Source organism: Colletotrichum abscissum (assembly GCF_030869225.1).
Source record: "Colletotrichum abscissum strain IMI 504890 chromosome Unknown Scaffold_64.1, whole genome shotgun sequence".
Lineage (NCBI taxonomy): Eukaryota > Fungi > Ascomycota > Sordariomycetes > Glomerellales > Glomerellaceae > Colletotrichum > Colletotrichum abscissum.
The window spans coordinates 170,151-193,577 of NW_026850508.1; the positions used below are offsets into that span (position 1 = coordinate 170,151).

Consider the following 23,427-nt stretch of genomic DNA (forward strand, 5'->3'; position numbering starts at 1 on the left):
CTTATCTTTGAGTTACTTCTGTCAATCGCACGAGTCCCTCCTAAACTATGTTGGAGATAACATCTCCTAATTAAGAGATTTTTTTTAATAAAAAAATTAAATTCAATTGGCCCAATTACCAATCCATAGATAAGCAATGTCCCTCGTATCTAACTGTTGTAGGCAATTCGTCAGTGAATACCCAAGTCTATGTGATGTCTCTAGAGCATCAACGTAAATACTCTCTGGCAATCGCCAAAAAGCTGAATTGAAATATTTTGAGGAGCCTGAAGTCTTGTTATGCATCTTCCTCTTGGCACGCAAATCCTTACACACAAAGGTTCACTTGACAAGGCCTCTAGAAAATGCCACAGCAAAGCTATAGCTGCTTCAGCTCATCTCTCACCATGCAAGTAAGTAGGGAAGTAGAAGTTAAGCGATCCAAACATGATTGGAAAGCCTACATGCTAGATGTCCAATATTTTCCGAAACATCACTTCAGACGCGGGCACATAAGACTTTGCGGCCGGAACCGATGAGACGTAGCAAGATATCTAAGAACTTCATTCATCATGGCCAACTACGCCGACTGATACTAGACCTTATGCGTTATTCTATTGACAACACCGTTCGCCAAAGAAGGGCTCGTTGGATTCTCAAGAACCGGCTTTCATCAAAAGGGTGCAGCTGAGGCCCTTGCATGACCGTCCACTTGAGTGAAGACGGCCGCGTGTAACTCGGCAACACCAAACACCAAAACTACAGTTGTCATCCTTGTTTGATATCTGCATATTCATAGTCGGACTCTCAGACTACGACTTACATGTCTTTCTTGAAGCAGAGTCCCGAACCCAGATGTTCCAATGCAGTCCAGATTTCCAAGTGAACCCCCCCTACGACAAATAACATCCCGAACCTCTTTACTCGCCATCATCCAAGACCGCCACTTTCTTGGGTGCCGCGAGACTGCTTGTTAAATACTTTCCCAGACTTGAGGGCCAAGCAACAGATTGATGAGGTCAGACTACCAAGACGCAAGGTAAACCCAAAATCTCGAGACTACGAAAGCCCCCCCCCCCCCCCCCCCCCGAGACGGGGGAAGGGGGAGGGTGGGCATGACTCTCATCATCACCTTGCTTCTCTCCATTGACTTAAAGAGACTCTGGATCAGATAACTTACCCCGGAAGGACGCAAGGCAAGCTCTATAATACGCTTGTAGTATTGTTTTCCGGGGCACTCTTCCAAACACCACCACACGACGGACGCAAATCCTTCGATGACACGACAGAATCTCGTAGCCTTTGGAACATATCGCGAGGTTGCCCTTGCAAAGTCACTCGGCCTCGACCCTGTCAACGTGTCGTCAAACTCGTATACCTAGTCAACCGAGCCACGATGCATTCTAGCCGACTTCGCCTTCTTGTGCATAGCCCAGTCAGAAGCTCACCTCACGGGATATGCAACGATGGGCACGATTGATTCAATGGCAGTGCCTCTGAGACCACTTCCCACCCTGCTACCATCACGTGCATCACGCTCAAAAGTTGAAATCGCCTCCAGAATCAAGCGGGACAATTCATCTCCCCCGTCATCTTCGTCGATCACTCGCACGTGTCTCGTGAACAACGGCCCACAATCATTCCCGCAACCAGCTCTGAGTTGTCAATCGTACCAAGAACCAAGGAAGTCATGCAGTAAAGTCTTCGATGAAGAACTTGGAATCACGAATGCTGCGTATCCACAAATAGGTACTTCAGTCTTCGAACTGCCAAGTTAAGAGAGCGAATGCCCTCCCGACAGCTCCGAGCCCCCACATTCGCGCTGCCCATGGACAAGCTACGATGTGCGCAAAGTCAGCACGCTATCGTATTAAAAGCACATTCATGTGAGCGCATGATGGAGGAACAGAGTGTGGCTATGCCCCTCCTTCCATCGCCTTCTACCCCGCGTTCCTCGGACCTGAACAACAGGTTAAAGTGTGGATTCGAACCGTTACCTATCAAGGAGGTGAAGTTGTCATGGTTGCGTGGGTTGCGTGGGATTTTGGTTCGTATGGACGGCAAAGGGTCTGCAAGTGGTGGTCCTGCAGGGCTGAATGCCTATGGCTTAGACAAGAATCCTCCGTTTCAACAATTAGCCTGTTTCATTTCCTGCAGTTGTGTTGTAGATAGGCCGTAGATCAGAGATCTCTCCGGCCAAGAGCCAGTTGTGAGTGTGCCCCGAAAAATGCGACGGTAAACAGGGCAAGGCGAAAGTCAGTCGCTACTGGGCGAGCTGAGGCGAATGGGCTGGTTTTGATGACGAAGTTGTGTGGTTCTGCGCCACCCCCAAAGGTCGACTAGGTACTGCGTACAGAGTGCGTTGGAGACGGAGGAGATGCGATGCAGCCAGTAGAGATGATGCCAAAGCCGCGTCCGAGGCAGGTCTTCTCCGCAAATCCCACTCGGTTGTCGTTGGACAACAGGTGCGGGTGAGGAAACACGACATTTCTGACTTGGGGAACGGGCGCTGTGTGTCCCTGCATGACGAGAGAGGATTTGGTGCTAATTATGGAAACGGGATGAACCCGGCATTGGTTGGACCAGCTCATTGACGGCATTTTGAAGGGTCTTCACAATGGTACGTAGTCTTAGAGGGTGTGAGGGTGTGGCGTGGTGCTGTGCGGTGGCAGTGGGCGGCGGCATGTCGGGACCTGGAGGCAACACTGTCGAAGCCGGGAAGGGCGTCGGGGCAACAAGCTCTTTCAAGCACTGAAGGCCGTTGACATAAACCTGGCGGGGGATGCGGGCATCGTCGTCGAAGCCGGAGGTACACGACGTCATCAGGTAGCTATGGGGATGGGAGCAATTGCCAATGAGACAGAAGAGTACATGCGGATTACCGCCTGGTCTCTGGCTAGGGCCTCGAGAGCGTAAGTAGCGCTAGGGTATCTGCTGCTATGGAAGCCACTGTGACCCGCCAGTCCCTGAAGATGGGATAGACATGGGCATGGAAAGGCCGATGAATGGTCGGAACGATGGATGTTCGGCAAGATCCAGCATCTGGGCTCTGCTCTGCAGACAGTGCAGAGGCTGCCACCTTGGGTCGGATGGGTGCCATTGGGTTGTGTTGGGTGGTTTGTGTTGCTTTTCTGCAAAAGGCATGTGAACCGTGACCCGGGAGCCAATCGCCCATGACTCCATGTTGCTGAACTGATGAGAAAACACGAGGAGTCTTAGGCTTTGCTCTCCTGGACCAGAGGCATGTCGGATAAAATGCGAGACATTGGTGTCAAAGCTGTCAGACATTACCTGGAACGTCGGCCGATGTGTTGGTGTCAGTCAGAGAGCGCAGGGTGCGCTAGGAGTAGCAAGTCCTGGGGCCCATTGGCTAGACTCTGTCGGTTGCAGGTGAGTGCTGCGAACCGAAGCTTAGAAGTGGCATGGTATCTGGCCACGAGTGACGAATTGACTGCCTGGGCGAGTTGAATCTCGGCGCCGACGTTACGAGACGAGATTCTGCATTTCCTGAGCGGCGGTATCACTCCGGAGAAGAGGGCCGCGAGGGAGCACAACGAACGAATGCCCTGTGGTGTTGTGTGTCTCGGCTCCACCACAACGGATCGCATCTGTACTATGGTCAAGCTGAGGAGAAAGTCCAAAGCGGGAGACAGCACTTTCTACTCTTGAATACATTAGATTAGATACGCAATAGGTAGTCGATGCCTTGCACGCTTTGATTGTCCCACAGAGCAGACTGGCACATCAGGCATGGACAGATGTCGTCGGTTGAGTCCATGGTAACAAGGCCTGATCGTGCCGGCACAGTTCCATCCGCCAGGAGGCTTAGTTCGGCGCTGGCAAGGTGATCGACAGCGGCTTTTGCCTCTTCGGAGACGGAGCTTCGGGCTGGACCAGCAAATGGACCGCGCCCTGAGGTCAAGACGTGACGGAAGTCCTGTTCTGGTTCAGGAGAAGCTCAAAACGGACGGGTGAGAGCAAGATGATGTCGTCGTGGTAGCATTTGATGACTCGACCAAGGAAGGCAGGGGAAACGAAACGCTACTTTGCCAGATTCCTCCTCCCAGACTGATAACAGCAGATCCACCGACCGAAAGCAGGTTGCGGGACGGAAATTGCAACGAAAGCCAAGTTTTCGAGTCCGAGATAGGTAGTCTATACGATGAAATGGCAGAAATGGCCACGGTTGACATTTGCAAAACAGCTCGACAGACAGAGACAAGTAAGAGGGTACGTTAAGAATAAGACAGTGAGTCTCAAAAAGGCGAAAGCCGGACGGATAGCTGAGCACGCCGCACGGTGGGTTTCGCGTGTCGATGTGACGATGTGCAGCCCCGGCTGATGTGGGAAGAGAAATGCGGCTTGCGGCCGGCAATGTGGGAATATTTTCAGTCCAAAAGTCAATTGATTGCAAAACGAATTCACGGCTGGCCTGATGTTGCGGCAGTCGCGTGTCATAGATACACTTTCTTCTTTCCATCTCAAGGTGAGGTACCTTATTTCGAGGTACTTTGAGATGGAAGATGGGAAAGAGGAAAGAGGTGCCCGCCAGCTTGGGAACCAGGTTGGCAGGTGCATCAATCAGTTGGTGCCCGGCCCGGATTGGACGAGACGAGCAGGTGCCAATTAATGCAGGTACCTCCGGCGGCGCATTCCCGTCGTGTCCATGGTCAGACTGCGCACCTGAGCCTGCTGTGCCTGCCTTACTACAGATTTTGCCTGATGATTGTTAGAGGCCTAAGACATAAACAATATCTTTTGGTACTGAATGACTTCCCACTATCGCGGGAGGAGAATAAAAGCAACTGAAGGCTTAAGATGGTACGTGAGTAGTATTTTGGCGAGTATATGGATAACCTGAGTGTTAAGACCTAAGGATCACGGCCTTTAAAAGGACAGCATAGAGGTGTTAGTGGTGATTGAGGAAAGTGCCCTAGATGGGTCTCTTTTGAATCGATTCTGGTCTTACGCCGACTTCTGGAGTGGATAATCACGAGGGGAAGTAGACAGTTTCTTGCTCTCGTGTTTGTTTTTTCTTCTTTCCTGGCGACTGCGTCCCGACGTCTTTTTTGTTTTGTTTTGTTTATTGGTTCCTATTCATGTTTTGTTTTTTTCCTTTCTAGAACCAATTTCCAAAACTGGTATTCTCCTGGCTCCGTTACCCGTACTAGAGCGCCCAAGCTCCGGCGAGCTCCCGCCAGCGCCGCTAGGAGCAGAAGAGGGGACTTGTCTCCACGTCTAAGCAGACGACAACCATGGATGAACCATCCAAACCATCAATTGGACCAGGCAGATCCCATCGAGAGGCTGGAGACTCGGGAGTACAGAGGCGCCTCGGACTGTGGGCAACGTGGCTGTCACCGTGCAATTACCACTGCCCGCATGAAAGCTCTCTGCTCGTATGTCAGGGCACTGCATATCTAAGCTTTCGTGGAGGGAATTAGTGACTCTCCTCACTGACAAGCGCTGGCAGCAAGCTGCAGTGCCGCACGAGTCCACCTCCCAAGCTTGACTCGCGAGGCTTTTCGCGAACGGCCGAAAAGACTCAAGAGGGGAAGAGGGGCCTTTCCAGCATGCGGCAAATCCGCTGGGCACCTTGACACAGGCATGCGGCATCTGTGTATGAGGTACCCTTTTCACCCGTAGCGAAGGCGCTGTGAGTTGTAAATCATGTAGGGAAAAGGGGTTGACGCATGCCGGCAGTTTATTTCGCGATGAAGTGCGCAAGCGATAGAAGTCGGATCTTTAGATCCCAAGGACCAAGGGATTGGGGGAGTCGAATCATAAATGTCAAGATGCTGAGGTAATATCGCTCATAGATGCCCAAGTGATGCATCTTTTCGAGATGGGAACTCAAGATCTTGACAAGTGAGAGCGTGGCGTGGCGTGGCTGGTAGCATCTGCACGCTTCCCTTGCCGTACCTTAACTTAAAGTTCCTCGCCGGACTGTAGACGCCGTATGAAATCTCTGCCTTCACTCCACCGCGAGACCCAAGGTACCTAGGTACTTCACTACCTGGTAGGTATCCGTATGCACGTCTCGTCTGGGTGCTCAGAGTATATCTGTGTAGGTATCTTAATTCAGTGTGAGGTATTCGTAAGGATCTAACGCCGTGTGTGCGAGTGTGATGTGGACTGCGATTTGAAAAGTGTGGACTGAAATCACTAGACTGATGCAGAGTACGTGTGTAAGTGCGTAGTCGTGAAATGAGAGATTGATTGAATGTGATTGTTTTATTGATCTGGTGTTGAACAATAAATAAAAAAAACAAAATTTTAGACCAACCCGCCAGGCGGGGAGGACTCGGAGAAAGGGCCGCCCCTCAGTGGTCACTGGGACTCCCGAGTCTTGGACCCACTACACATCTCGTCAGTCTCATTTCGCGCAAGAGCTCCCGTCGGCAGGGTCACCCCTCCTTCCTGGCCTCTCCCATTGTTCTCCTTGAGTCCTTCCCTCTCACGCTGCTTTGGCTGCTTCCAGAGTCGAAGTTCTGCCAGCCCCCAGAGGTAAGAACCCAGGTGGCAGGCACCCAGGATGGCCCAGGCCTCCCGTCGTCCCATTTGATCCTTCCTGACGACGCCCCACAGAGCCAAAAATGCGGCGAGGTACTATCTTGCCATGATGGTCATATGAAAGGTACTTGGCCGTCTTTGGAGCTGGGTGCATGGCAACATGGAAATTACGGCACTCATCTTGGACCTGCCAGCTGGAGATGGACAAAAGCGTTTATTGTCACTTGTACTTGTATGCATAGTAAGGTACGTACCTTTGATATGGAGACATGGGCGTGGACAACACTGTGAGTTAGGTTTGCAGATTCATCCATTCTCTTTCTGCGTCTCCTCTCGCATACCACCGTGCCTCTGCGTCCATCTACCAGGAAGTGCCGCGTCGTTGTCCCCTTGCATGCTGTCAACCTTTCTCCAGCAAGCAACATGTAACCACGGGGCAGTCTTCCATTTCCACTGCCGCCATCACGATAAGGGACTACTCTTCGAACAAGGTACCTAAGGTATCCCAAGGTGAAATATCACCATCACCATCGCTATCGCCAGCCCACCTCCTCTTCGATCATCGGTGACAGTACCCTACCGGCAACTAGCTGCCATGGGCCCTGACGTCTGGGTACTTTAGGTTAATAGCTAAGGTGAAGTGCTAACATAGCTGGCCAGGAACCCCAGTGGTCAGGGAGACGCCGTGAGTCCGCGACAGTCGGGAACGACCAGTGACAGACGGCTAATGAACGGCCGATGCCCAGCAGCCTCCGCCCAGCAGCATTCAACGTCCCACGTCGCACGTAACTGCGCATCAGTAGCACACATTGGCCGCTGCAGCCTTGGGGCCTCGACGAGTCTTTCTCTCCACCGTATAATGGGCCTGGAGTGTCTGGCCTGTCTTGGTCCCTGGGCCTTCTGGAGCTTTTGCAAGGTCCCAGGCCAGCTCTCTTCCACTCGTGAGCACTGCTCCGGGCCATTTAGACGCACCTCACCTAGGGGTACTTCCATTCCCTGACGAGAGTGGCGTGGCAGGCAGGTATCTTATGTTTCCACTCCCGCTCCCACACTCCCGTTTCCTCCCACCCGACCTCTCCAGCCAAGGCCCAGCGCCAGTCCCTGTGCCCACTACTTAGTTACCTTACCTTAGTGCTAAGTACTGCGTAGATATTGGCATTGAATTCACATTGGAGCCTCTGCCCTCTGGCTCCATCAAATGGGCATGACATCGGTATCGCAGCCGTCCAACCCCTCACAACCCTCATCCATCCCCGTCGTCGCTGGCCCTACCAGACCACCTGACCGGCGGCAACCCTGCTCTTTGCTGCTACCTTGATCCGGGTTATCCATCCCGTCCCGTAATGTCAGCGCCTGGTTGCCGCCGTCGCGCTGACGAGTTGTACCGCTTGGTATGCTCCTTCTGCTGGTGCTGGTGCTGGTGCTGCTGCCCTTGATGCGTGTACGTGTGTGTTATTGATGCTTGCTTGACGCTGCCCGTCGTGTCTATTGAATTTCTCTGTCCACTGTTTAACTCCATCGTTTTGTATTACTAGAGGATTGCCGCAGTACATATAGACGCTACCCTGCCCTCGAATTCCGTACTATTCAACCTCAACCCTTTTCTTACCCATCCTTTCTTTTATTCTACCCTCTCCCTCGTCAAGGGATTACTAGAATCGTAGTTTCGATAGCTTATTAATAAACTAGTATTACTATTTAAAAGTAAGTAACCTACTCTTATATATAAGTACTAAGAGTCTTATTATTATAAAAATAGTAGTAAATATATTAGAGTACTTAAGAGAGCTTTTTAATAAACTTTTAATACTATTTAAAGCGATTATCCTCGAGCTATAAGAAAAAGCCGAGGCGCTATATTAATACGGCCCTATTTATCTTATTAGTATTAATAATACCCTTCTTAATATAAGATATATTAATAATATTTTATAACTACGTTACTATGCTTCGTAAATCGTACCTAACGTTAGTAAAGATTTTAGTATTATTTACTAAGTATTTTATTAAAGTTATTATCGTAAAGTTAGTTTAGTTATTAATATCTTAATAAGTATTTTAACTTAATATACTTAGAGGCTCTTATAGCTCTTAATTAGAGGCTTTTAAAAGACTTATAATTAGACTTTTCGCTTATTATGGGCAAAGCTATTATAGTTAAAACTATAGTACTACTTACGGACCTCGATAATAAGTAGTTAGTAATACAGTTATCTTTCTCTTATAATAAGCTTAAAAAAGTATTTTAATTTAAGTACTAAGTAGGTACTATACTATTTTATTAAAACTATATTTTTATATTTATAACTTAGAAAGAATTAACTTTCTTTGATAATAAGGTACTTAGAATTTCTCTATCCGCGGACCGCTGGGCACTGTAACTGTTATTTGCTCAGCTCTGGGTACTTCGCGTTGCCCCGACTCCATGCTTGCTTCTCAGGGTCTACGGTTCCCGCATCGTCGACGTCCAACATCGTACTCCGTACTCTGGGTACTATACTTCATTGTCCACAGCTGGGTACCTCAGTAATACTCACTGCTGCAGCAAAGCAAAACCTCACTCTCGCTTTCAGTCTCAGTCTCAGTCTTTCTCTTATTACAGTCTCACTCACTCAACTACATTACGCTCATTCACTGTTCATTATCAACTTTACCAGCGTCGACACTCCAGCCTGGCCTGGAGTTGCTGCCTGTGAGATTGAGTCAAATTAGAAGAAAAGGACACAAAAAGTACTGGTCTCATCACCCACTGACGACAACGTGTCTAGCGCACACCCATACTCCTTCCCTCCACACCTCTTTTCCTACCTTACCTTGGGTGTCTGCCTTACCTCACACCTCACACCTAAGGTGCTCTCTTCCTCTCTCTCTCTTTCACACACTCTCTCTGACCTTGCCTTGCCTTGCCTTGCCTTGCCTTACATCACCTAGGTACCACTACCTACATTTCCTGACCTCGCCCGATTTACGCACATACGCACCCGCACATTACACCTACGCCCGGCCTGGACCACTTGGACCTGAACCCCAACCTGGACCTGGACTGGACCTGGACCTCTGACTTGCACCGGCACCTGCAACCTCTCCTGCGTCCCTCCGCCTTCGTCTATTCGTACCTAAAGTGCTCCGTACCGACTCCGTACTTGCTTCGCCCTCTCTCTCTCTCTCTCTTTGAGCTCTGCCTTTGCCTCACCTCACCTTACTCACCTTCCTATTGCTTACCTGGTACTGGTGCACATACCTCGCATTTTCCTTCCCCCTTCTACCTTACTCAACCCCCAGACTCTCTTCTCCAGACCAAACTCCTTCTTTCCTTGCCCTATTTTGCCCGACCGACAACTATCGTCAACGAGGTTTCAACGAGTCGTTGTCGCGCCTAGTCTTCTGGTCGGAAACGTCGCTCGCTTCCATTCGTTTTCTGTCGTCGAAAAAATCCCACCAACGCACAGCTCGCTCGTGTCTTACCGACTCCCGCCATCCCCTCTCTAGCTCCGCATCGTCGTCGCCCGCCGCCCTCTGTCCCCGGTCAACGCTGCCCGAATACACCTGGGTCATTTCACCTACACGGACGCTCTTCGTCACCTCACTCGCTCGCCCCTGTTCCCCTTCCTACTCACACTTGGGTCGGAACTTCTTCATGACATCAACAGCAGGGCTTTTGCAACACAAGACAAGGAGGACTTCCAGAGACGGTCTCTAGGAGCGCTTCACTCGACAAAGGAATATTTGCGCGCCAAAAGAAGCCCACGGCCAATCACCGCCTGCGCGTCGCATCTCATCCTAGCGCATGCTCACACCCAATACCTTTCAAGCGACTCGATCCTGTGCCAAAACACCACCAGGCGACCAAGCGACCAACCGATTGACCTGCAGATCGAAGACCGACTGCACTGAATCTGTCTCTAACATCCAACTTTCTTTGATCGTCGCTCGACCAAACTCTGTCGCTTGACACACTTTGTTCATACTCGATTCCCACGACAACCAAAGGACGCTGGCTGCGATAAAGTAATTGAGCTCCGACCACCTGCGCTCCGTCATTGCGATGACGTCCGCCGCTACTCCCCCCAACCAGGCTTTTCAGCCCACGAGTAACTCGACCGCGCCCGCCGCGCCCTCGACTCCGAATAAGAGAGACCTGAAGTCGTGGTGGAAAGGATTCAAGCTTCCTTCGAAGCATCAGGAACATCACGGTAGAGCCCCTTCTACTTTCGCATCGCAACAACCGCCCCCAACTCCCACCCAAACCCTCTTCAGTGAAGATGTCGACGAGGCAATCGATACGTCAGCCGCACCTCTCAGTCTTGTCTTGCTGCTGCAAGATACCCATCCTGTTGGGTCCTGCGATCCCATTTTACCTCAAGTCTGCGCCTCGAGTGATGCGACAGCCTCCAATACCTTGAACCCGACTGGTCGGCTCAACAGGCTGTCCCTGTCTATCACCATGCCTGTGCGCCAGTGTGCCAAGCACATCCGCGCGGCTGTGAAAACGTCTTCTACTTCATGTGCTAAAGGTTCTACAGCAGACAACCGGCCTCACGGAATTTTCGGCGTTCCTCTCCGTCAGAGCATCACCTACGCCAACGTCGCGATATCTCTTGTCGACGAGAACGGAAAGAGCTATATTTATGGCTACGTACCGATTGTTGTCGCCAAGTGCGGCGTCTTCTTGAAGGAAAAGGGTAAGTGTACTTGAATGACGGTCCATCTCCAACATGCTCACGTCCCGTCTTCTTAGCAACAACGGTGGAGGGCATTTTCCGCCTCAGTGGCTCCGAGAAACGAATCAAGGAACTGAAACAGATTTTCGACTCACCCGATCGCTACGGGAAGGGCCTGGTGTGGGACAATTACACGGTTCACGATGCTGCCAACGTGCTCCGACGATACCTCAACGACCTTCCTGAGCCCGTTGTGCCGCTAGATCTGTACGAGAAGTTCAGGGAACCGTTGCGAGGCGCCACGAGGCAAGCCGTGGGCGATGCCGAAGGCCCGCAGTTTGTCGAAAATTTTGACGATCAAGCAGCCATCGTCAAGTACCAGAAGCTCATCACGGAGCTTCCACCACTGAATCGCCAGCTTCTGCTATACATTCTGGATTTGCTCGCTGTCTTCGCCGCCAAGTCGGAAGAGAACAGGATGAACTCACAGAATCTAGCAGCAATCTTCCAACCCGGCATGCTGTCGCACCCGCAGCACGCCATGGCGCCTGAAGAGTATCGCTTGAACCAATGCGTGCTCATTTTCCTCATCGAAAACCAGGATCACTTCTTGATTGGCATGCAGGGCACGGCTACTGACGAGAAGACAAAGCAGCTGATCGAAAAAGGCACACCCCCTGCAGCCAGTGGGCCAGTGACTCCTAACCCTAACAGGAAGTCGGGTCTGGGTCGGTCTTCATCCAATGCCAGTGCCGGCGCCGACAGTGTACGAAGAGACGGAATGCTCAGAAGAAACCGATCGACATCTTCAAGGCACTCGCACCATGAAGGTTCCACGACCCCAAACAGCCCGGCACTCGCACCAACCCCGAATAGCGGCCTTGGCAGAAGCAACACAGTCCCTTCCAAGAAGTCCCCTGCTCTTCAGACGGGAAGGTTCAGACGTGATGCTTCACCCATTCCAGGCTCGTCACCGCGTGAGCCCATGATTCCGGCGACGACGGAAGAGCTTGTCGAAGCACCTGATCAGTCCCCTGCTGCGTCGAGCATTTCCCCCGCGCCGGCTGCAATAGGCACATCCAGCCTGGCACCCACCGCTGCTGGCAATGCAGGCAGAAGCCAGGAGAGGCTGCTTGACCCGAATGAAGCTACGACGCCCATCAAGGAAAGAGTCCTTCCTAGCATATTCCAAAGATCCCCCACCGGAGAGGGCGAGAAACGACAACCGAACAAACTGAAGAAGAAGCGCATTCCTGGGAGCTTGAACCCGAGCGCGCAAAGCTCGGCCGCATCCTTGTCCGGTACGCACTCAGCCGCTGTGTCCCCTAGTCTTGAGGCCCCCAACCCCATGGATCTGGTGGCCGATACAATCCCAGAGCACGATTCCCTCGCGATTGGCCAGCAGCCTGGTGCAGTTGATACACCCTCGGAACCCACCCCGCGTGCATCACAGGTCCCCTCTAGCAACACCCTACATCCCGAGCAGACGCTCAAGGCTAAGAAATCGCCGCCGACATCACTTCACTCATCATTTAACGAAGGTTCTGACGTTGATCAGACTGAAGAGTCCATTGTGACGACTTCGGCAGACGCCAGCGAGCCGGATAAGGAAAAGAAGAGAAGATGGCGACTTTCACGACAGAGGGGCCACGAGCACCACCCTTCAATCACCTCTCCGCGTCTGGCTTTCGGATCCAACGATAATGCCGACGTTAGCGTGACCTCGATTGGCAGCGGCGGATACAGGCCCCGGAAGAGCTTCACCGGTGAAAGTTCAGAAACTGGCATGTACACTGCCGAGGCACAAACCAGTCATGAATCGCGGGACAAGGACGGCAAGGACGAATCTAAGGGGCCCATCGGTTGGATTAGGAACAAATACCGTGAGGCCAAGGAGAGCGCTGAGCGACGGAACAAATCGCCCCCAGCAGACCGACAATCTTCTTTGGGAGGCTCCAGCATCATGTCAGGAAGGGGAAAGAGTCTAGATATTCGCAGGGAACCCGACGAGAGGGCACAGAACCCACCTGTACCACCATTGCCGCAGCAAGCGGCCCCAACTCAGACGGCGGCGGCTCAGCCGGTAGCGACGCAAACCACAACCTCTCAACCTCCGCCACCCCAGCCGACATCAGCACCATCGCAGCAGGCATCATCTCCAACGGTAACGAGTCCAGTATCGCCGCCTCCCGCATCTATCGTAGCAAACCCACCAGCACCGGCCCAACCGGCAAAGTCTCAGTTGGCAGCAGCCTCTCAGCCGGAGATCGCACCGCCAACGCAGCCAGCACCTGAAGCGGCGCGGTAATACCGACAATGAGCCGCGTTCGAAGTATGCCCATTTGAGGTGTTTTGTTTATCAAGAGCACGTTTTTCTGTGGAATATTTCATTTCACTCATGGCTGGACCTGATACATCAAGGGTTTCTGAGGGGGAAGGGGAAGGGGGGCCGGCCTAGACGAGGCCAACCCAAAGTTTCAAGAATCCACGTTTGAACGTTTGAAAAGAAAAAGGAGGCATGTGCGTGCTTGTTGTTGGTGAATCATCATAAATGTACGGAGTTGTTCGATTCTCTGGCTTGGTGTACAGCGACGCATTGTCTACGGGCTCGCTCGCTATGAAGGGTATCCTGTCAAGTTGGCGTTTTCTTTTTTGTCATGACGTGTAGTAGCCCCGGCCGCTCCTGTCCCTCTAACGTTTCCTGGGGATTTGGTTACATGTGTTCACGGGCCCAGGGTAGGGTAGGAAAAGAAAGAATTTTTTGTCATGGTTGACGTTCACGATGATGCTCTTGTGTGGGAAGGGGTATGTGAGAATGGAACTTATTGCCGTTTTTTAACTTCTCGACTCTTTACTCTTATTCCTACACTGACTATTACTAATGTCGTTTGACTTTTTTGTGTTTAGGATACAGTAGTATACAGCCCCGTATCCCAAACGACGAGCCTCCCGCGCCGGCGGGCGTCCTCGTTGAAGAAGCCGTTCCAGCCTGACCAGACGCGTTTCGGGCTCACGCCGAGGTTGTGGCCTGCGCCGTGGGGGGAGGAGAAGAAGTCGTGGAGCCAGGGTTCGATGCCTTCGAAGCCGACGATGTAGCGGGGTATGTCTTCTGGTGGTGCTGATGATGATGATGATGATGCTGCTGCTGCTGCTGCTGCTGCTGCTGGCTCGGAGTCGGAGTCGGGGCTGGACCTGGCCTCGGCTGCCGGCCACAACTCGGTCGCCATGAAGAGCTGGGGGTCGTCGTAGAAGCGGTCCGCCTCGTCGCGGTAGGCTTCGCGTTCGGGGGTGTCTGGTTTGGTGTGGAGGGGCGGTTCGCAGGTGAGGGCGCGGGCGCGGAGGGCGGGGTGGAGGAGGTGGGAGCGCCAGGGGGTGGAGTGGCATGGCGTCAGGAAGAGGGCGAAGAGTTCGTTGCCTTGTGATTCTTTTGTCGTTGGCGAGGATGGTGAGCCTGGTGTTGGCGGTGATGAGGAGGAGGAGGAGGAGGAGGAGGAGGAGGAGGAGGAAGCCAACGAGGCCGAGGCCAGGGACGCGATCGGGGCCGATGTGGCGGCCTGCTCCGGGTGTATGCGTGCGTACGAGGTGCGGAGGAAGGCCAGGACCGTAAGGGGCGCGGGCTGGTGGAGGAGGGTGAGGAAGAGGGCGATTGCGGCGTGGAGGCCCAGGGCGGAGGCGAGGAGGCGCTTGCGGCGGAGGCGGGGCTTCGGGAGCGGGGAGCGCGGGGTCGGTGGCGGGGCCGGGGTGGTGAAGAAGGATGCGAGGGGCGCGGCGGCGAGGATGTGGAGGGTTGGGAGGAGGGGGTAGATGAAGCGGACTTCTTTGTGGGAGACGGCGGAGAGGGCTGCGATGGTGGCGTAGACTGTCCAGGTGAGGGTCTTGAGGGTTGCTTTGCTGGGGAGTTTGGTGGAGCGCGGTGGTGGTGGTGGTGGTGAGGGCGGGTTGCAGAGTGACAGGAGGACGAAGGGGAGGTAGGTCATTGACAGGAGGGGGAGGCCCTGGGAGAGGTAGTAGTGCCAGTCGTTGCGGCCGTAGAGGACGGCGAGGGATTGGGAGAGGTTGAAGTAGAGGAATTTGTAGGGGGGGAAGGCCCATTGGCCAAAGTAGAGGCGGTCTGAGGTTAGGGAGAGGGAGAGGACGAGGGTGCCGCAGAGGAGGGCTTCGCGGAGGAGGAGGAGGATGGTTTGCGGGGTGAGGACGGAGGTGGTGGAGCCGGGTCCGGAGCCGGAGTGGAGGGGCCGGAGGAGAGTTGCGAGGGCGATTGGTATCCAGATGAGGATGTTTGTTGGGCGGAGGAGGACTGCTGTTGCGGCAAGGACGAGGGATAGGCGGAGACTGTTGGCGTGTGAGTGAATGTGTTTTTCTTTGGAGGCCGGTTCAGGTGGGTAGCCGGCCGGTGTCAGGATGCGAGAGACGGAAACGTACCTAGTGAGCGTCCCTGGCGTGTGCAAGATGGACCTTGCGGGCTTGGGGTTCTCCTTTTCCGTCTTTGCATCACCGAGGAGCTCCCAGGGCCAGTAGTTGAGGGCCATGATGGTGAGCGTGGTCTCGAGCGAGTTGGAAAAGGTGCGGGTGGAGCAGTACCATTGGAAAGGACTAAACATGCTCATGAACAGCTATACGAGGACGTCGCGTCAGCCATGTGTTGACGAGTTGTGCGGAGGTAGCAGTTGTAACGGCTACTGGTGGTGGTAGTGGTGGTGATGGCGACTTACAGCGAACCATGAGACGGAGCTATCGGCGCCGTAGATCTTGACGGCCAGCTGCCAGGTGTACCAGTCGCCGGCGGCGGCAAAGACGGCCTGCGCGGCCTTTGGAGCGGCGAGGAGGAGCCATGGCCTGATGATGGGGAGGGGCCGGGCGACGAGGTCTGCGAGGGTGTAGACGCCGGCGAAGAGGGCGGGATGCAGCGAGGAGCGGAGCTGGTTTCTCCATTCCTGGGGTGGGTGTGTTAGTTGCACGTGGGATCAACGAAGCTTGTGAATAGTGATGATGGATAAAAAATTGCGAATAGAGAGAGCATGGAAACTCACCCAGGTGATCCAGGCGCCGCTCCCTTGGCCAAAGGCGATGCGCCAGGCGGGTTCGAGGGCCTGAAAGTACTCGTCGGGCTGGAAAAAGGTGAGGACCCACCAGGCGTTGAGGAGACGGATGACGAGGAGGGACCGGAAGACGGAGGGCTTGTTGTGCTCGTTACGAACTGCCATTAGGAGTTCGGGGGCGGGCGGGGAGCCGACGGAAGCCATTGTGGATACGGTGAGTCGAGAGTTTTGTGGCCGGCGGCGGCGGCGGCAGTCTGGCGGGGTGGGGGGACGGAAGGGACTTGTTGCGTAATCATCGGTCGTCGGACGGGGGGGAAGGGGGGGGAGGGGGTTGCGGTGAGCTGGTAAGGGTGGAATGACCTTTCTTGCAGGAGCGGCGACGGCGTTGGCGGCGTGGGAAACGAACGGTTCGGTCAACGCAACGGGGAGCCCGATGGGTTTTTGGAGCGATGAGGCGAGTCAGGGTGTGTGTTGATGGTGGTGCCGTTTGTTCGAATGTATGCTCGTGTGTCAAACTGAACAGACTTTTCTCTTCTTTTTCTCGCCCTTTTTCCTTTTCTCGCGGTTTGCCGTGTGGCCGTTAGCTAAGGGGGGGCACAGGGGAAGAGAGAAAGGAGTGTGTGGGCTCTGATGGAAAAGTTGATGCCGAAAAGCGGTGTTCTCGATCGCTAATGGAATGTCGAGACGGGAAGGCCAGGGATGTTGCGGGCTTACGGCAGGGCCGTGGACGGAAGCAGAGGCGCTAAGTTTCATTGACAGGCCAGCGTCCTCAGGCAATTGGTCACTAAAGAATCAGTCGCCGAAGCCTGAAGAACCTACCTGAGGTACCTACCTTACCTACGTACCTTACCTACGTACCTTACCTACGTACCTTACCTACGTACCTTACCTACGTACCTCAAGGTAGTAAGGTGATGAGGACACAAGACCAAATGTAGCCTTGTTGCCTTGCTTATCAGGCAACCAAAATCAGTACTTACTCTCAGGCAGGAACCTGGTGATATCCACTTATCCAGCGGTAAAACAGATGCTCATTGGATCCCGTGATGTCTCCATATAACTGGACGGCCCTATTGGATCCGAGCAGCGGGAATGGAAATAGCGTCTTTGTCATTGGGCCACGGAGCCCTTTCCTCTGCCGTCCGCATCGGCCCCAGTAGCAGGCACTCTGTCACTCTGCGTATTCTCCACGCACCACGTTCCATGGTTTATCTACATGTAATTCCCTATCTTGTTCTACTCAGTCCAATCGCACGTCGTTGGATATAGTGCCTACATGTATGCGGTTTCTCGAGTTGTCGACAAACGGTTACACTGTTGGCCGTCTGCAACGCAAAAGAAATATGATAGCCTAGATAGGGCTTGCTGTGCCTCTCCAACGCCGCAAGCACAGATGCCCGTTATCGGCCTCGCTGCATTCCTCATTCCTCCCGCCGCATTGGCAAGAGGCTCTCGGCTCGGCTTGGTTGCTCCCTCTGACGGGATTGGTGGTTTCCTCTCTTGAAAGTCGACTTTCCATCATCAACAACACCATGCAGTCATCTGCCCCCCTTCCCCCAGACTACAACCCGCGGCAACACCAAGCAACCGCGTCCTGTTCCATATTCCATTACGAGATTCTTACCCCAGAGAAAAGCATCAAAGAAACCACCGGTGACCGAGCGCACTGCTTCTTCCTACGTCCGCGCCACCCCTCCCCTCTCTCCCCCCGGGGCCATGTGACTGAATTGGCACCGGGATGGTTTCCCTTACATGGCCCCCTCGGGCGTCATCCTGCCCACTCACCCACTTGAGCCGCTTATACCTGCGCTTAGGGGAACATACCTGCACTTAAAGGCATAGTGGCGCGCCTTCTGACTCCGACACCAAGAGTTTGGTTCCAGGTCAAGGTCCAGCCGTTTTTCACACACTTTGCATGGCTTAGATTTTTTAAATCCACAAACTGGCCAGAACCCGTCATGCCCGTCTCGTCTGCTTTGTCTTTCGTGCTTGTACCAGCCCGGCAGGCCTACTACCTATGTACTTCCTACTCGTATCGTCCGCCTCCGGCCATGTTTGGACCCTGTCCATGTTGCCGCCGCCGCCGCCGCTTTCCCACGACCACCTGGTTTCCTGGTTTTCTGCTTCCGTATCGCGCTTGAGTCCTCTTAGTCAAGGATGGCCGGGCTTGCTGCCAGGGGGGGTATAACTACCCAAGACCCCGCGATTTGCCCCTCGTTCCCGTCCTCTTCCCTTGACGCTCTCCTTCTCTCAACTCTCCATCTTCTTGCCCGCGAACCATACTTGAACGGCCACTTGTCCTGAGTCGCAAACACTCTCTGACAACAATTGAACGTTCTCTGGAGCCAATTGATCCTTTTTCAAGTACCCATTCCACTCACCTCATCCACACTGTTCTCTCTCTCTCTCTCACCAAGTCCATCCAACGTAAATCAGGCAACATGGCCCCCCACGCAAACGGCGGCACCCCTCAGTCCAATGGCGGAGTGGAGTCGAGATACCACGCCTCTTCCACCCAGGCCGCGATCAAGTCCGAGGAGGAGCTCGCCGCCCACAACTACCACCCGCTGCCCGTCGTCTTCTCCAAGGCCAGCGGCGTCCACGTCTGGGATCCCGAGGGCAAGCAGTACCTCGATTTCCTCTCCGCCTACAGCGCCGTCAACCAAGGCCACTGCCACCCCGAGCTGGTCAAGGCCCTGACCGAGCAGGCCAGCAGACTGACTCTCAGCTCGCGAGCCTTCTACAACGATGTCTTCCCCAAGTGGGCCGAGAAGATCCAGCAGGTCTTTGGCTACGACATGGTCTTGCCCATGAACACGGGCGCCGAGGCCGTCGAGACCGCAATCAAGATTGCGCGCAAGTGGGCGTACAAGGTCAAGGGCGTTGAGCAGGGCAAGGCTCTGGTCTTCTCCGTCAACGACAATTTCCACGGCCGAACAGTGAGTACCTTTCTGAGATGCTGCAGCTAGCAACTGCGTTTCCCTCCCGGACCAAGGCTGACATGAAACCCCCCCCAGATGACTGCCATCTCTCTGTCAGTCGACCCCGAATCGAGGGACAATTACGGCCCCTATGTCCCCAACATCGGCGCCCTGAACCCTTCCACGGGCAAGGCCATTCGCTACAACAACGTCGAGGATATCGAGGCGGTCTTCGAGGCGCACGGCAAGGACACTGCTGCCATCATCATCGAGCCGATCCAGGGCGAGGCTGGCGTCGTCGTCCCCGACGACGACTACCTGAAGAGAGTGAATGACCTTTGCAAGAAGCACAACGTCCTCTTCATCTGCGACGAGATCCAGACTGGTATCGGCCGCACCGGGCGCATGTTGTGCTCCCAGTGGGCCGGCATCAAGCCCGATATGATCACCCTGGGCAAGGCCATCTCTGGCGGTCTGTACCCCGTCAGCTGCGTTCTGTCGAGCAAGGAGATCATGCTTGTCGTTGAGCCCGGCACCCACGGTTCCACCTACGGCGGTAACCCCCTGGGATGCGCGGTGTCCATCCGCGCGTTGGAGATCATGGAGGAGGAAGACCTGACCGCCAAGGCTGAGAAGCTCGGAAACATCTTCCGCGAAGGAATCAGAGCCTTCAACTCGCCCATCGTCGAGCTGGTGCGTGGAAAGGGTCTCCTCAACGCCGTGGTCATTGACGAGTCGGCCACCGCTGGCCGCACGGCCTGGGACCTGTGCCTGTTGTTGAAGGAGAAGGGTCTCCTGGTAAGTTGCAAACGCCCCTGGTACAATATCACACACGGCACATGACTGACTCGTCTGCTTTTCACAGGCCAAGCCTACGCACGGCAACATCATCCGCTTCGCCCCTCCTTTGGTCATCACCGAGACCGAGCTTCGCAAGGCCATCAACATCATTGGCGAGGCGCTCAAGGAGCTCCCCACTGTCGAGAAGGCGGCGCACCACTAAGTGAATGTAGAGGCTCACTGAGATAGTAGTGATGACGGACAGATACGCTCTCCGACGAGGTGTACTTGTCAATGATCGTCGAGCGGCTGGTGTCCTGTCACACCACACTTTTGTGTGGTGTACGGTTGGTAAAGTCGGGATCCAAAGACGGACTCTGATGAATAGCCTTAATGACGCAGCATTTTGCGACTTGGTATGAATATCTAGTTGGGGGTCGTCAAAGAGCATCGCTTCCTCGGAGGCGCATGTCATTTGTCTTCCCTCGAAAGAGGGAGAAAAAAAGGAGGCAGCTTCAAGGTTGCAGCGCGGGGGGGGGGGGGGGGGGCCGGGGGGGGTCCCCCGGCGGGGTCGGGTACACCCCTTACCTTTCCCGGGCAAAGGAAACATTTGGGCCCCCTTTTTTTTTTTTCAAAATTATTCGCATACGGGTAGGGGACAGGGAGAAAAAGAGAGTGAAAGCCCAGAGGGGCGGGGGGGGGGGGGGGGGGGGGGGGGGGGGTCCGGGGTGGTCTCACGGCAGGGTCAGGTCACACGCTTACCCTTGCCCGGGACAGGCAACATTTGGGATCCCTCTTTTTTTTTTCCAAATTCATCGCATACGGGTACGGAGCATGGAGCATACGGAGCATATAGCCCATCGGCGCGGGGGAAGCAGAGGGCGTACTGTGCAAAAGCATTCGCCGCTCCCCAATGTTACTTCTTTAGATGTCGCATACCCAACGGCGCTGTGGCTGGTCCCTCGAAGGACTGCTCCATGGATACATTCAGTTAGAGATTAGAACGAGCTAAGAAAAAAAGACAGTTGTCTAAACGAGAAAGAGGTGTTGAAAAGTACGCGGGATGTATACTGAAAAGTCGCACCACGCGTCGCTGACACCACCGGCGATGCCTCGTTCCTGTGAGACTGTACGTCAGTGGCCAGATGCTGGAGCTGGAGCTGTACGAATCTGGTAAGCTGCGTTTTCGCATGCATGGCTTCTCGGCAGGCAGATGTGGCTGGGTAGGTAGTCGGGCAAACCTGAAAAGGGTGGTGTCGGACACGTTGAGCCGCATCGAAAGCTGTTCTTCCCACCCTCTCTCTCTCTCTCTCTGTACCGTCATATCTCTCGTACATGTCCCTGTTCACGCGCTCATACGCTCGACGTTGTCGTGACCCAGACCCGGGCGGTCGACTCAAGCTCTCTCTCTCTCACACGTTTCAGTCTGGTGCTTGTAAAGTAGATGAGCTTACTCGCTGAATAGACGTGCGTTGTTCGGTATGTTTCTGTATGTTCTTATGACACATGACACCTTACATTTAGATACGTCTTGTTACGGGATAATGAAACGAAAGTAGTTCAATTTTCCTAGTTTCTATTGGACGTTTTACACTCGGGTTGTTTTTTTCTTGACTCACGTCATATCTACCATTATCTCAGTTGAGAATGTCAAACGATGGTAGACAGACAGACACATCTTGGTCCGCTCACAGCTAGCTGCCTAGAAACATCTTGACGCCAAGAACTTACGTGGTACATATTAGCTCTGTGTCGTCAATATATCTCTGTAGGCAGAGGTTTGGATCCCCCCCCCCCCCCCCTTCTCCTCTCTCTCCTTGACTCCTGCGCTGGCTATATGGCATCTGAAGGGTTGAGTCACACGAGATGGAGCCAAGATGGAGTGCGGGCAACCGGGCAGGCAAACCAGTTCAGGGGTTAGAACACAGTTGAGGCCAAATGTACCCACCCTCACAGAACGTATGGTGGAGTAGCGAGTTTATTGTTGTCTATAGAATCCTACCTTGACGGAGAGGGATAGAGGGGTTCATCCGCGTGGATCGTTCCCCAGAGGGTGGAGGGCACCGTGTGCTCTTCGTCTAGAAACCATGTGTACACCGGGATTTGCGTCTGCGTGAATGAAACAAGAGAGAATGGTGCTCTCTAGGGCGAAATGAGCTTTCAACCAGCAGTTTGCTGACCATGTTGCGTCTGCCTTGGGAAGAAGATGATGATGTTGCGTATCCGGTATGAGTCGCTGTCAACAACAAGTCTAAGCTCTCAGTAGAAGTGTTAGCGGACGAGCCAAGGCATAAGCTCAAACAGGTCTCGACCGGCAAGATCGCCATCTCACGGGGAGAGGGATGCTGCAGTTGACCAAATCGATCTGCCATCACTCTATATCTCAGTGTCAACGTAAGCCAATTCAAAAACAGTGTCGCGTCTCCCAGATTCTGCTGCAGAAAACGCAAAGTCGTCTACGAGCTTGTGTCGATGACTTGGAGATCTTTAACGCTGTCCGAGGCAGACGCCGAGTCCAGTAAGCCATCCCTGTTACACAAAGGTGTGTTATCCCAGGCGATCCGGCAGATTGAAGCTTGTCAGTTGCGCCAGAGAGAAACGGCCGAGTTAGTTGATCGACGCTGCGGTGAACCGTAATTCTTCCAAGTATCGGGGCCAGCGTTGAGCACAAGATTCAGGTGTGCTGCGTACTTTGGGCTTCAGCCCCATTCCCCTGAGCGCCTTAGACGTCATGTGTTAGCAAGGCGATCAGGTTTTCGATATCGGGGAGTCAGGGAGATTCGAGACGCAATCGACGGATCCTACCGTTTTTCGTGGAGCAGTGATGAGTGCTGCCTGTGAGACCTGGGTTACGATACAATGAAGGAAGCCTGTTTTCTTGCGGACAAAACTGTAAAGATGGGAAGTGTTGCTACCAGGCAGAGCCACTGATCTAGGCATGCCCATTCCAGGGGTGCTCTTGATTTTGTGAGTCGAAGCCTGCAACAGGGCATGGTATCCGTACTTCTAGTGACACAAATGGCTAGGCAGAAACCCTGGCAGTACCTTGGCGGGAGCCAGAACATGGACGTAGTTTTCAAGCCTCCTATGCGGAGACGTCCATCGTTACGTATCAGAGGTGCTGCAAAAACCCGAACAGGGCATGCAGATTCGGCGACACGGCAATGAGCGCGGCCAATAACTTCGGGGAAGCATCGAGTCGTTCGAGAGAAGAAAATATGATGCCGGTCTTGATTGGCGCTCCGCATTGCGCGTCAAACAGCCTGGTCTAAACACCCCCAACTTGGCCACGCTGTAAGGCGAGATGAAGGGGTAATTCTCGACCGTCATCTTTCCGTAGGGGCAGAAGTCGTACTTCCCCAGACTTCTGCGTCGACTTTGGAGCCGCACCTTGATCGCCTGTGCCACTCCGTCTTTCCTCCGTTCAGTTTGTGCTTCACTGTGGCCACTCATTGATATTGGTGATTGGCCTGAAGACGATAGATGGATTGTCGATCGCTGCCGGCGAGGCTGTCATTTTGACGCTAGGACCTC

The 23,427-nt window shown here is 53.8% G+C and overlaps 7 protein-coding genes across 7 annotated transcripts; 4 read left to right on the forward strand and 3 right to left on the reverse strand.

Moving 5' to 3' along the window:
* Nucleotides 1-2,361: 2,361 nt before the first annotated feature.
* Nucleotides 2,362-2,454, forward strand: CABS01_15273 (uncharacterized protein; the record flags this gene model as incomplete). Its single annotated transcript, XM_060548609.1, has 1 exon — nucleotides 2,362-2,454. One exon carries the CDS (start codon nucleotides 2,362-2,364, stop codon nucleotides 2,452-2,454), a length of 93 nt encoding a protein of 30 aa, XP_060392022.1.
* Nucleotides 2,455-2,523: 69 nt separating this feature from the next.
* Nucleotides 2,524-3,162, reverse strand: CABS01_15274 (uncharacterized protein; the record flags this gene model as incomplete). The annotated part of the gene is made up of 2 exons (XM_060548610.1): nucleotides 2,524-2,875; nucleotides 2,936-3,162. 2 exons carry the CDS (start codon nucleotides 3,160-3,162, stop codon nucleotides 2,524-2,526), a joined length of 579 nt encoding a protein of 192 aa, XP_060392023.1.
* Nucleotides 3,163-6,309: 3,147 nt separating this feature from the next.
* Nucleotides 6,310-6,540, reverse strand: CABS01_15275 (uncharacterized protein; the record flags this gene model as incomplete). Its single annotated transcript, XM_060548611.1, has 1 exon — nucleotides 6,310-6,540. One exon carries the CDS (start codon nucleotides 6,538-6,540, stop codon nucleotides 6,310-6,312), a length of 231 nt encoding a protein of 76 aa, XP_060392024.1.
* A 3,997-nt stretch (nucleotides 6,541-10,537) lies between these two features.
* Nucleotides 10,538-13,461, forward strand: CABS01_15276 (RhoGAP domain-containing protein; the record flags this gene model as incomplete). The annotated part of the gene is made up of 2 exons (XM_060548612.1): nucleotides 10,538-11,174; nucleotides 11,231-13,461. The coding sequence occupies 2 exons, from the start codon at nucleotides 10,538-10,540 to the stop codon at nucleotides 13,459-13,461; spliced, it is 2,868 nt and encodes a 955-aa protein (XP_060392025.1).
* Nucleotides 13,462-14,056: 595 nt separating this feature from the next.
* CABS01_15277 (Alg9-like mannosyltransferase) lies at nucleotides 14,057-16,396 on the reverse strand (the record flags this gene model as incomplete). Its single annotated transcript, XM_060548613.1, has 3 exons — nucleotides 14,057-15,766; nucleotides 15,866-16,087; nucleotides 16,184-16,396. The coding sequence occupies 3 exons, from the start codon at nucleotides 16,394-16,396 to the stop codon at nucleotides 14,057-14,059; spliced, it is 2,145 nt and encodes a 714-aa protein (XP_060392026.1).
* Nucleotides 16,397-17,625: 1,229 nt separating this feature from the next.
* Nucleotides 17,626-17,985, forward strand: CABS01_15278 (uncharacterized protein; the record flags this gene model as incomplete). The annotated part of the gene is made up of 1 exon (XM_060548614.1): nucleotides 17,626-17,985. A coding segment is annotated over one exon (360 nt), but the record flags the coding sequence as incomplete, so codon positions are not given.
* A 648-nt stretch (nucleotides 17,986-18,633) lies between these two features.
* CABS01_15279 (ornithine aminotransferase) lies at nucleotides 18,634-20,116 on the forward strand (the record flags this gene model as incomplete). The annotated part of the gene is made up of 3 exons (XM_060548615.1): nucleotides 18,634-19,131; nucleotides 19,210-19,911; nucleotides 19,979-20,116. The coding sequence occupies 3 exons, from the start codon at nucleotides 18,634-18,636 to the stop codon at nucleotides 20,114-20,116; spliced, it is 1,338 nt and encodes a 445-aa protein (XP_060392028.1).
* Nucleotides 20,117-23,427: the final 3,311 nt, after the last annotated feature.